Source organism: Schistosoma haematobium, chromosome 2, assembly GCF_000699445.3.
Source record: "Schistosoma haematobium chromosome 2, whole genome shotgun sequence".
Classification (NCBI taxonomy): domain Eukaryota; kingdom Metazoa; phylum Platyhelminthes; class Trematoda; order Strigeidida; family Schistosomatidae; genus Schistosoma; species Schistosoma haematobium.
The window spans coordinates 32,831,564-32,844,291 of record NC_067197.1 but is presented as its reverse complement, the minus strand read 5'-3'; the positions used below and the strand labels follow the sequence as shown (position 1 = coordinate 32,844,291).

The 12,728-nt window shown below is 37.8% G+C and overlaps 1 protein-coding gene across 2 annotated transcripts; it reads left to right on the top strand.

The window, feature by feature from the left end:
• The first annotated feature begins 72 nt into the window (after nt 1-72).
• Nucleotides 73-10,790, top strand: CDC42_1 (Rho GTPase). Of its 2 annotated transcripts, XM_051214984.1 has the most exons (4): nt 73-243; nt 280-462; nt 4,013-4,210; nt 8,952-10,790. In XM_051214984.1, the coding sequence occupies exons 1-4, from the start codon at nt 127-129 to the stop codon at nt 9,039-9,041; spliced, it is 588 nt and encodes a 195-aa protein (XP_051068169.1). In that variant the 5' UTR covers nt 73-126; the 3' UTR covers nt 9,042-10,790. The 2 variants fall into 2 exon arrangements, with proteins under 2 accessions (XP_051068169.1, XP_051068170.1); XM_051214985.1 differs by lacking the exon at nt 4,013-4,210 and having other exon boundaries at nt 8,952-9,366.
• Nucleotides 10,791-12,728: the final 1,938 nt, after the last annotated feature.

Below are 12,728 nucleotides of genomic sequence, written 5' to 3'. Positions count from 1 at the left end.
TCCGAAATTTTCTCGACTAATACTATATTCTTATTTCTATTATTTCTTTGTTAGTTTGTTTCAAGGTGTTTTGATGGCGGAATTTAAACTTTGTTTGTACGTCTTCAATCTGCATTCTGTTTTCCAATGACTGATAACTTGCGAACTATTAAATGTGTTGTAGTTGGCGATGGGGCCGTTGGGAAAACGTGTTTACTTATATCGTACACCACAAACAAATTTCCGATGGATTATGTTCCGACTGTAAGATCACTGGTTATATTGCTATAATACCTACAGGTCTTCGATAACTATGCTGTAACTGTTATGGTTGGAGGGGAACCGTACACTTTGGGACTTTTTGACACAGCTGGTCAAGAAGATTATGACCGTTTGAGGCCCCTTAGTTATCCTCAAACGGATGTTTACCTTATTTGCTTTTCTGTGGTCAACTCCACCTCTTTCGTGAACGTCGAGGAAAAGGTAAAACCACAGTTTTATTTTTAATTTTAATATCACTGCTTGCTTGTTGTCCTTACATTCTGATTCGCTCTAATTATCAGTCATTGATACGCGGAAGTATCCTGTGATTTAATTAGGATTTACTGTTGGACATTAGGGTGAGGAAATATAATTAGGGTTTTCGTCGCAACCTGATATCAGCTATAACGCCAAAATGATATGTGCTCCCATGGATGAGTGAATTTCACATCGAATCTCAAGACCCGCTATCTTAGATCTGGTTGATTCGTCCATAAATTATAGTTAAACCGTAATTACACAAATTAATGTCAGGGATTTCAAGAAAAATCCACCCACACACTTTTCAGGAAGTTCGCTTGTTAGTAGTTCTTCCGTTCGGTCGTATGCGCACAATCCTTCTGAACTATATGTTTTAGTCACCTTTGTTGTCTCACTACTTCACTCTTCGTATTCTACTCCGACATTACCATTCAGTCGATCAGCAAAGTTTTAATGATAAACCATTTTTGTTCTATAAAGCCGCAGCCAGGAGTTTCATGATTCTTTGATGCTTCTCAATATTCCTGATTATGTAGCCTGAGAGTCTTTATTTTGACACCATCTTTTGTTCCAAAAGGTGTTGGAACGGAATTTAAGTCTGCAACTTAGTATTCGGATATGAGTGCGTTAACTGTTATGTAGAGCTGTATTATATCCGTAGCTTCCAGACTCTCAATGATCATAAAATCCGAAGCTTGCTCATATACTTCTTTTCTGATGCGGAACAAGTCAAACGTAAGGTTGTTTCCTGCTCAAACATAAATAGCGATTGTCTCGGTTTACCATGGTCTACTTGTCTTTATTCGACTATCATTCTCCCTTATAAGACTTTTATGTGTTTACCTAACATTCGACTGACCGTAGTAACGATATCAGTCCAGTTTTTTTCTCATTTTTTAAGGCTATTACTTAAGTTATTGGTTCAACGTCCTAAAAGAAAGCTATACATACATTGATTTAAAGCGCTTACTGAATAATTGGAGAGAAAAACTGACTGCAAGTGCTTGTATTCGCCTTTGGGCTACAATTGTATGAGTACTGGTGAGACTAAAGTGTTGATTGGGCTTTTACAGCTAAGTCCGTTAATGACTTACGCCTGTTACTCCTCGTGAAGGAGCATAGGCTGCTCACCAGCATTCTCCACCCAACACTGTCCCGGGCAATCCTTTCCAGTTGTTATTCATCCTTTCCATACCTGCTTCTATTTCCCGACGTAATGTGTTTTTAGCCTTCCTCTTTTCCACTTCCCTTCAGGATTCCAAGTTAGCACTTGTCCCGTGATGCAGTTTGGTGATTTCCGTAATGTATGTCCTATCCATTTCCATCGTCTTTTCCTAGTTTCCTCTTCAACTGGAAGCTGGTTTGTTCTCCCCTCCAATAGGCTGTTACGGATGGTATCCGGCCAATCGATGTTGAGTATCTTGCGAAGAAAACTATTTATAAATACTTCTACCTTGATGATGGTTGTAGTAGTCCTCCAAGTATCAAGTGTCTTGACGTTCGTATGGAAGATCCTGACTTTGATACTGGTTGACAGTTGTTTTGAGTCCCAATAATGAACCTCAAAATTTATCTCTCACTACGACTGTCATCAATTTCGCACACTTAATGGTTCATTCATGTACAAGTAGTGCTTCAAAGAAGTTAATATGATGACTTTCTGTTATATCAGTACTAAAATACCATTCATCTGAGTGTTGATGTAAGCAGTGGATTGCTGTACATTAGAATGGCAACCAAGTCAGTAATTTTATGCAAATAATGCATTAAGATAAATTTCACATTGGTAATACGAATACTTACGATTCCATACGGACACCACATGTTGAATATGTTTGAACTATCTGGCTATTTGTCAAGCACCCACTGATCTGTTCTTCGTAGAATCCGTTTGTGGCGCATATATATTTGGTGCCCTCTTGTACCAATATTTATGTGTTCAAATAAATAAAATAGGATCCGATTGTTGATTCTTTTAGTAAGTACATCTACTTACGTCTTTCAGTCCTCGAGGTGCAGGGGCCACCGACCAGGATTCTCTGTCCTGGATTCGTTTTTAGTTCTTGTCAAGTGCTACTCATTTTTTTATATCTGTCTCTAATTCTCATCGCAATGTGTTGTCTGATTTCCCTCTCTTCCTTTTCCCTTTAGGATTCCATGTTGGGGCTTGCTTTGTGATGCAGTTTAATGATTTCCCCAATGTGTTTTATTCATCTTTATTCATTCTTTGATTCTCTCTTTATCTGGAAGTTGACTTACTCTCTAACAGTAGGTTATTATTGGTAGTGCTTGACCAACAGATCTGGAGTATCGTGCGTAGACAGCCGTTTTTTTACCTTTAGATTTTTGATTATGGTTGTAGCAGTTCTTCAAGTTTAAGCTCTGTACAATAGGAACACTTTGACTTTTGTGTTAAAAATTCTGGGTATGATGTTGGCTGATAGTTACTTCGAGTTCCAGATGTCCTTCGACTGTAGGAATGCTGTCCTTGCTTTGCCAGTCTGTCCCTTCATATCTGCATCAGATCCTCACTGTGGGCCGTTGCAGGGATTGTGTATGGCAGTGACAATCTCAGGTACAGAAGTGTCGAAGGTTTTATAAGGTTCTATTATGCACTATGTCGCATGCTTTCTCATAGTCAAGCAACTTTTTTCCGTAGTAATGAGTCCCATTTAGTTGATTGTTTAACAATGATCCTTAGTGTTGCTATTTTACGGAATCCAGCTTGTTGATTCCGAAGTTGGGCTCTGCACCACTGTTGAGAACTTTGCCAGGTACTCAGAATAGTGCGGTGTCGTTCTCAAACTTTCTGAGATTTCCTTTCTTTAATATCTTAGTGAGTTATCGTTTTTTCCGTGTCAGTGCTTGTTCTTTCTCTCAAATTCTTCTGTAGAGAATGTAGAGCATCTTGGCCGTTACCTCTGTCAGTCTTTACTGCTTCATCTGGTGCTCTTGAATCTCGGGGATTGTTCGCCTTCTTCGTTCTTGACTGGTTGCTCTGGTCTACTATATTTCCCGCCTAGGTTGTTCGTTATATCATATAATTGCCTTATATTCCCTACTCTTGTAGTTTTGTCATTGTTAGGTCTTCCACATGTTTCTTATTAATATATGTAATTCTCCTCGTCACTCGCTTGTTTGCTTTTGTGTATTCGGCCTGTGGGCTTGAAACCTGTTTTTGAGTGTGATCTTTAATTCGCCGAGTTTTTCAGTATCTCAAAGGAAGGCTGTATTAAACTTTTGTAATGCTGTTTGTCCAGTGTTTTTTCCGCGTCACTTTCATCTTGGCCACCACTAAATGGTGATATAAAACTATTAGTACACTGCTGTGATGTAAAGTGGCTTGCACGTCGTATTTGTAGGTTTCATTTTCCTTTTACCATACAAGGAGCGGGATGTCATCCATTAGGTCATCAGAATCGTTTGCATCAGGTACTTTGCTTATAGTGTTCTATCTTCATGCAAGCTATCTTGTCTTAGTCTATATAAGCGCTCTGTTTTTTATTCCCAGTGGGTCCCGGAAATAAGACATCACTCGCCCAAGGTTCCATTCCTTCTTGTTGGAACACAAATTGATCTTCGCGATGAAGGCGCTACAATAACCCGCTTGCATAACGACAAAGCGAAAATGGTCAGTAGTGATCAGGGTAAAAAACTCGCCGAACGTTTAAAAGCCGTCAAGTATCAGGAGTGTTCAGCTCTTACCCAGGTCAGCTTTTGTTTTTCTAGTTTATCCATGCATTAGAGTTGTTTTTTTATTTGTGATGAATATCATGCGTTTCGTAAACAGTTTTGTGTTGATTGTTTGGTAGTTAACCATCAAATTTGAAAGCTAAAACGATGAGATGCTTGAAAAAATAATTCCGCTGGTTGATTTCTGTTTACTTGTAGTCTAGTTCTAGCCTAGATGTGACTTTGTTGAACTGTTCTTAGATTTAAGTAGTCTTATTGTTCGTGAAATAACTAACTTCAGCGACTATCTTAACAACATTAGTCTGTTTACAACTCCTTTTGTTGGTTATCACACTTAACATGTAAAGTTTAGTTTTTATGTGTAAAATTTGTAACACTAGACAGCTTTTTAGGCTAATAAAACAAACCGGAATCAAGAAGTCAGTTGTCAATCAGTTTTGGAAAAAGACGACACTTATCTGCTCTCAGCCCAGACGTTTAGAACGACGGGCGGAACACTTTAAGGAGCTGTTCAGCCAGCCTTCAGCTAATCTACAGTTACCCACCATTTTCAAACAGCCTGAATGGAACATTGAAATAGCTTCCCCCCGACTGTAATTGAAGGTCAAAAAACTGTAGCTAATCTGAAACGAAGAAGAGCAGTTGTTCCGGATGGATTGGCTCCAGAGGTCTTAAAGGATGGTGGTCGAGTTTTAACGGTAAGGTTAACTAGTGTTTTAGCTAAAATATGAGAACTAGACGTAATCCCATCTGGTTGGTCGCAATCACTGATCGTCCTAATTTATAAGAAAGGGTCAAAATCATCCAGTGATAACCATAGAAGAATTAGTTTAACTAATTTAGCATCTATAATACTAGTCTTAATTATTATCAGACGCCTAACAAAGACCCGTGAACTTCAAATGCTAGAAAATCAGGCTGGCTTCATACCTGGTTGTGGCTGCATCGACCACATATTCACCATTCGTCAGGTTCTAGAACACAGGCATACTTATCGGCGTCCGACAATAGTGGTCTTTCTTGACTTAAAAGCAGCATTTGACTCTGAATATCGAGAGGTCCTGTGTCAGTGTCTATCACTGAAAGTTGTACCTGAGAAGTACTTAAACCTTGTAAAGGCTCTTTACTCGAACACTACCAGTCGAATCAGAGCCTATGGTGAACTGTCACTTGATTTTGCAACGTCAAGTGGTGTCCGACAAGGCTGTCCAATATCATCATAGACCTACTGCTGGCAATAACTTTCTCATCATTTGAATTCTCAGGAATCGATCTTCTTCCAGGAGGTCCACCTATTAACTTAGAATATACAGATGACATAATCCTGTTTGGTGAAGACGCTGGTAAAATGCAGTCTTTTGGTAGCGTTGAGAAACAATGCCAGGAGTTTTGAGATGCGTTTCTCCCCCTCAAAATGCAAATTGTTTCTTCAAGACTGACCTGCGTCAACAACTCCACTTATCTTAGAAATCTGATCAGCTTCAATGGGTTTGTGTCTGACAAAATCTCTGCATGGATTCAGAAAGCTCGTTTGGCTTTTGCCAGCTTACGTCACCTATGGCGAAGGCGAGATATCCGTCTATTACTAAAATGACGAGTGCACTTCTCTGTAATTCGTTCTGTTTTACTGTACGGCCGCGAAACGTGGCCAATAAAAGTAGAGGATACTCGTACCGCCGTCTTCTTTGATTTTTTTCGTGACTCGCGCTCATGATGCTCTTGAAACCGTCTCTACATTTGACTGACATTTACGCGCTTCTACTTGTCTTCTCTCCGGATCGTGACACTGTAGGATCCTTCCCACTTTGGGATCAGCTTCCCTGATCCTCTTCCCGCCGCTATGGTACCTTCCCGTTTTCTACACTTTAACAGGTTCCCCACTGCAAAAATCTGTTCCGCCTTATTTGTGTCTGATATTTCTTTCTTTTCCACGTTCATGATTGCCTCCCTTTTCTTAACCTTGTTGTCGTTCTCTTCTGCTGTTGTGACCAGGTCTTATTGTGCATTAGATGTCGTGGCTATCTACAATACATAAGCAGAAAAGGTGGCTTCTTGGTTGTTCTTTGTATGGAGGCTCGGTGCCCCAGCAAAATAACTGGTAACTCATTCTTCCAATTTCCTCCTCTAGAGGCTGACTATTTCCTTAACGTTCGGTCGCTTCTTTTCATAAACTCGTTCGTCTGAGGGTGATACGGTGTAGTTCGTATCCTTCTGATGCCAGACTGCTTTATATGGGTTTAAACTCGTCACTTTCAAAACAGGGACCTTGGTGGGGTAGTATCATGACACGCTACAATATGCTGGATTAATACTTCGGTCACTGTAAATGGTTTCTTGGGTTCAAGCAGTTTGAGCGTCATCTGGTGGTCGTCTAGAATGTTTTTGATTCTGTTGGGCGGTCTCAGTCCTCGTAAACTTAGTGTTGCCCAACAACTTATATAAGGTCTCTGCTATTTCGCTGGAGCTCTTAACGTACCAATTGTAGAACGCCGCCTTTCCCAGGAACTGTCTCAATTTCCTTTTCGAATTAGGTACTGCAATGTTCTTTATGGTTAGAATTTTCTCACGCAGTGGTCTTATTTCTCCATTTTCCACTTCATGTCCCAACAACGTGACGCTTCTTTTCGCTATCTGTGACCTGTCCTTAATAATTCGAAAACCAAATCCTTCAGTTCGCTTTACGACCGCTTCCACATGCTTGACGTGATCTGTTTCTGTATGGCTGTACACAACTACATCGTCGCCATACACCTTGACGTTATCTAGATCCCTGAGCAACAGCGTCATTAATTTTCTGAACGTAAACGGTGCACTCACCAACTCGAATGGCATTTGTTTATATTGATACTGTTTATCACGTACAGCAAATGCTGTCTTGTTTCGATCGCTCTCTTTTATAGGCAGTTGCTAATAACCTGACCGCGAATCCAGCACTGTAGCATGCTGAAGCCTTCTCCTTCACCACAATATTTCCTTCTACAGCTAACAATGCAACTTTACCCCTTACCTCGAGTTGCTGCGTTTGGTTTTAGGGAACTTCAACCAACCTCTTTGGCATAGTAGGACCTTAAGTAACAAGTTTTCCAGCCAATATAGCTCAGTTGAATCATCACGACAGGCAAGCCCGACTACCATATCAAGGTAGCAGCTACGGTTGGGATTCATGTTATCATTTCTGAAGTATTGACGATAACCAATGATAGGTTCATTCTTAGATAACATCGTATCAGTTGTGCATATTGATGGTTAACACTGACTGAAAGTCAACGGTGTATTATATGTAGCATGTTTGGTATGTCAGATCCCTAGAAATAACTTGATAAAATTTCTATTTTTGTAACCTAATTGTGAAGATTTAAATTTCTCGATTTCGTTCCATAAGCATTCATTAGTAGCTTCAGTTTGTTTCCAACCTGAAGGATCCTAAACGCCATTGATTTGCCTCTTTTAGTTCTCTATTTCGTGATACTTCTCAAGGAGATTTTTGTATTGTACATATTACGCGTGAGTTGAGTGCTTGTTATTCGTTTTTCCGGGCCTCTAGTGGGATTGAAATATTCACCCTACTGATCGTGGCCTTTTTCCTCTAGTTTGCTGGGGTTAGGCGCAGAGGAATATCTTGGCTTCATTTTGTTATTACGTTGCTATTTTACGTTCTTTCCTCGGTACTAAGGTGATATAATATCTCAAACATCGTAGAGCAGTAGAGTGGTGAGTAGTTGGATTAAAATCTGTTGCTTGATTGTACTTCTTTGTAAAGGTCCGTTTGTATGACTCAGTTACACTTATTACTTAGTGTTCTTAATTTCACTCGACTAGTCCTGAAAATCAGAACACGGTTGAGCAGGAACTAAATTATGTTCCGAACAAATCACGTCATCGAATGAAAGTAAGGAGAATTCAATGAAGAAAATTTTCTTTGCTTTTAAATCAAGTTGCATGGGAGTAACAATCACATTGTGAAAACTCGGCAGCCTTTTCATTGATACTCAAGAATATTCTAGGATCTTCCGGTGATGACTGACTAAAAATGTCCCAACATCACCCTGGATGGAACATGCATTAATCCAATCTATATCTTGCTAACATTTTTACTGTAGGTTCCAATAGTTCGGTCTGTAGTGAAGAGCTGTTGTTCTCGTCAACGTAATTACTTACCGTTACTGACCTCTGCATAATTACTACCGTTGTATTGAACAGAACATGGGTGGGGACAACCGAATGTATTTGACACAAAATTACAGAGCATCTCAATAAAATCTGAGAACTATATATTAAATCGTTAATTTGCAAAATGTCCACCAATTGTCTCAAAATGCCTCAGACTTCATTGTTCTTACATTTTCATACAAATTGCATTCCATTCCCGCTCTTGCCTTCTTGATCTTCCCTCATCTTCTGCTGCCAGACATTGCATTCCTGACTCTCATAATATACTACTTATATCAATATAAGTAGCACGCACAACACCGTCTCTATACGATACGTATTTCACTTTTTTCATCATCATTGTTAGCTGAACAGTCAGCGACTTGATCCAAATTAAAATCTTCGGGTTCCTGATGGGCTATTCATCAATATAGACTTACAGCATTAATTTCTGACTAAATTTCCTCGTCATTAAAACAAGTTCTACTCAAACAGCCATACTATCAACTAAAAATAAATTTATTTGCCCTTAATTTACATACGTGTTATTGATTTTTTTCATTTTCCTATTTGTTACAACACATCAAATATATTCTTTCTTTGTACAGAAGGGTTTGAAAGATGTGTTCGACGAAGCTATCCTTGCTGCTCTGCGACCTCCAACAGACCGTAAAAACAAACGTTGTTGTCTACTGTGAAAACTGAGTCCTTTTGCCAATCCGTCCTTTAATTATTGATTTAACTTGTTATGGAAAAATCAGCAAAATTTTTAGTCGGATTCCTTACAAACCTTACTATTATCTCCATATTATTCTTATCATCATTAATTTTTATTGATACTATTGCTAATACAACTCACAGACTCAATTATGTGTTCAACAGCAATGTGAGTACTTTGACAAATGTGGCCTTGTTCCTTTATTTTCTCCCCTTTCTTTTATCTCTACAGAACGGTGATCTTGCTGTTAATTTTAAAAAATTCTACTGTTAATGCTATTTGTTAAATAAATCAATGCATCTTCAGCGACTTTCTTTCCCTATCGTTTGGTTGGCTGATTATTTGTTTCCAAGTAGTGTTTAATAGTCAGTAATGACATTATATAAATTCATTCTGGCACTAATGTCCCAATAACTTCTGTTGGCTTATTGTCGTCACATCAACTGTTGTATGGTGTGTGTCTGGAAAAAGACATGCTTACGGAGATAAGTCAGTTTGTTCAATCAAAAATTAAAAGATGAAAAGCCCTACAGGATAAGGACAACATTAGGTCACCATTCAGAATGTACTATTCTTACATTTGCAACGATGAGCAGTGGGTTTGTGACTAAGTTAAAATATCAAATATTGAGCACTTCTAAATCCAACTACGTAGTATGTGTTGGAGCAATGTGTAACTAGCATTCATTCTTCAGTGCCTTTTTAAGTGAGCGACCCCAGGATTTGATGTATCAACTGACTCCGCTATTATTAAACATATAATGATATGTAGTCTCCTCAAGATAGTAGAAGTATTAGCTATGTCAGCGGTTGTTAAACACTCGCGTATATTAATGGTATCCTTGTGTGGCGCATATATATCTGATGCCCCTCTTGTACCAATATTTATGTTCAAATAAATAAATAAATGGTATCCTAACTATATATATATATATATATCATGGGTGTCAGTATCAACGCACTTATTTGTTGTGTCGGCTAGAGAAAATAGTGATTGATTGTTCTCTTGGACAGACTGGTAGATAGTCTAACAAATATTAGATGTGCCACATATATTCCTCTACCCCTTGTACTGAACCGATTGTTAACTGATGACCAATACATGTACTAGTTAGACGAACCGCATGTTCTTGATTTGTGTCGAAGCTTTGTAGAATAGTGCGTGCTGACTATCTAGTATAAACCGAGTTAATTATAAATGCAAATAAATCATTCATTGTTCATCCTAAGCAATTTAGTGTCCCGTTGGCGTAAAGAAGAAGCACGAGCGCTTTGAACCAACGGTATATCGTCAATGTAAATGTTGAATTTGTTTTTTAGAGAACAGCTTATTGTGTATATAAAATTTCGTGTCACAGCCTTGTTTCTTGTACACAATGAATAACCCATTTTATTTGTATTTGTGCTACTCAGTAAAACTTATAATTGACATAAGTCTACACCACTTATGAGCAAAATAATTCAGTTGTAAGGGGAAAAAGTAGTGAGAAATAATCTTATAGGTTTGAAAATTTCATATTCACTTCTATGCAGTGTCTGAACCCCTTACTTACTTTATTTTGGGTAATATTGTATATTTTCATATAAAAATTATAGTTCAACGTGAGTTTCATAAATCTGTACCCGGTTACGAGGTTACACTGATAAATTGCAATAACGTAAAGGCTTTAATATTTTTCTCTTTATAAAATGTAATATATCAATATTAAAATCAGTATTTTGTGTGCCACTTATTTAATTATGTTAAATTACTAATGCAAAACAGTGCTATCGATCTTATTTGACAAAAGCGATATTGTTGTTCACTTATGTGCATATTGTTCACGTAAACAAATAGAGTGTTAGACACTATTTGTTATTTCAATAGACTTTTTATCTGAGGTGAATTATTTAATTAATTTACTTAAATTAAAGTACCATAGATATATTGGCACAAACTTTTACATTGCTAACTTTTTTTCAATAAATTTTTCTAAGATATTTAGTACAAATCGTTAAATTTACGGTGAAGTAAATTTCAACTAGTGGTGCTTAGGTTTGAAACTTGTCGACAGACTTTAGAAACGTGGCTCAGAATTGTTGTCAATGCTCTAGGTCCATCCACTCTCCTTTTTTCATTGAAACTTGAGTCCCGAAGTCTTTATACGGATGCGTGTGTTCCAGATTCTACGTTGCACGTGATTGACTGGTTAAAGTTCGAAATTCACTTCATTTTCTTTCTAGCGTCGTAATAATGTCCTAAATCTTAGTACTATATATACTTCGTTACTGGAATGCATTTCAGAGCCACAAACAATAACTCCTGTTCTACTTATATTCCTTGGTTTTTGGCATTTCTCAGAGGGATTCACAATCCTGACATTTGAGTCTAGTATCTTTAATGCCACAAAAATAAACTTTGCTACTTACATTGCTCAGTCACACCTAACTTCCTACGTGTTTGAAATACCTGTACCAGTCAGTTGTTGAAATATTTTCAGTTTAATTTTAAAATTAATTAGTTTGTTGTTGTGTTTATTATTCATACGGAACAAGTTGTCCCATTCCAGCTGTCTAGTGTCTACCCTTAGTGTTTAAGATTCGTTTTTAAATATGTTTTCACTTCTATTACATTGATTTACAGATGTTCACAGGGAGATAACATCTTAAGATTCAAGATAATTGGTAGGAGTCGTGCGATCCAACTATACTTCCACCAATTAACGAGATATGCCACAAATATCTGATGTTAAATATTTATTAACTACATTTGTTTCATATACCTTAGATTCTTTCACTAAAGTTGTTTCATAAGTTCTGCTGGAAAAATCACCACTCTCACTTTAGAGACAGCTCTTAAATATTAAACAGATGTAGATGACGGAATACATATCTATTTTATTATAGACTTATCTGTGTTAAAGAAACCATAAACACGTTTGCATAGTCTCATTAAATGACATAGAAAAATTCTCCTAACTTTATTTTAATGTTACAATGGGCTTTTTCGATTTTCGAACTAAGCTTCTGAATCAGGATTTTTCGACGTTTAATACAACAATTATTGATATGATAGTTTTAAGCTCTCTTATGAATTATTGGAATAAATATCATACAATCTAGTATTGTGTAATATCTCCACGCGATCTGTAATCTTTTTAGATGTAAATTAAAGTTAATCGACTCAATAACATCTCAAGTCATACTATCTGTTATGATGTTTATGGACTCCTGGAATTCCTAGTGAACAGTACTCATCAATAATTTATTTATTATTATCTAAACACATAAATATTGGTACAAGGATGACCAAATACATATGCGCCACACTTCGTCATTTTATTCGTTTAAGGGCTAGAATATTCCTCGGGCTCCCAAACCGAAGCAGGTGGTTTTCAGAGGCAACCACTCCCCGAGCATTTGACCTAGAGGTCTATCCACATGGCGGTGGAGAAACGTTACGAGATGTAGTCTCATTGTAGCAGGTGACCAACGATTGGTTCATACGCCATTTGGTCCTTCGGGATACTGGAGCCTATGTGCACCATTGATTTGGAATCAGGGTTTTTCAACTCTTCGAGTTGGACTCTCCGTGTCCACCGACCCGGTTAAAGCGCTGAACATTCGCTTCTCGTGCTCTCAATTTCGTAAACAACACACCAAGAGAAGTCAGTGAGTAGAACTTTCT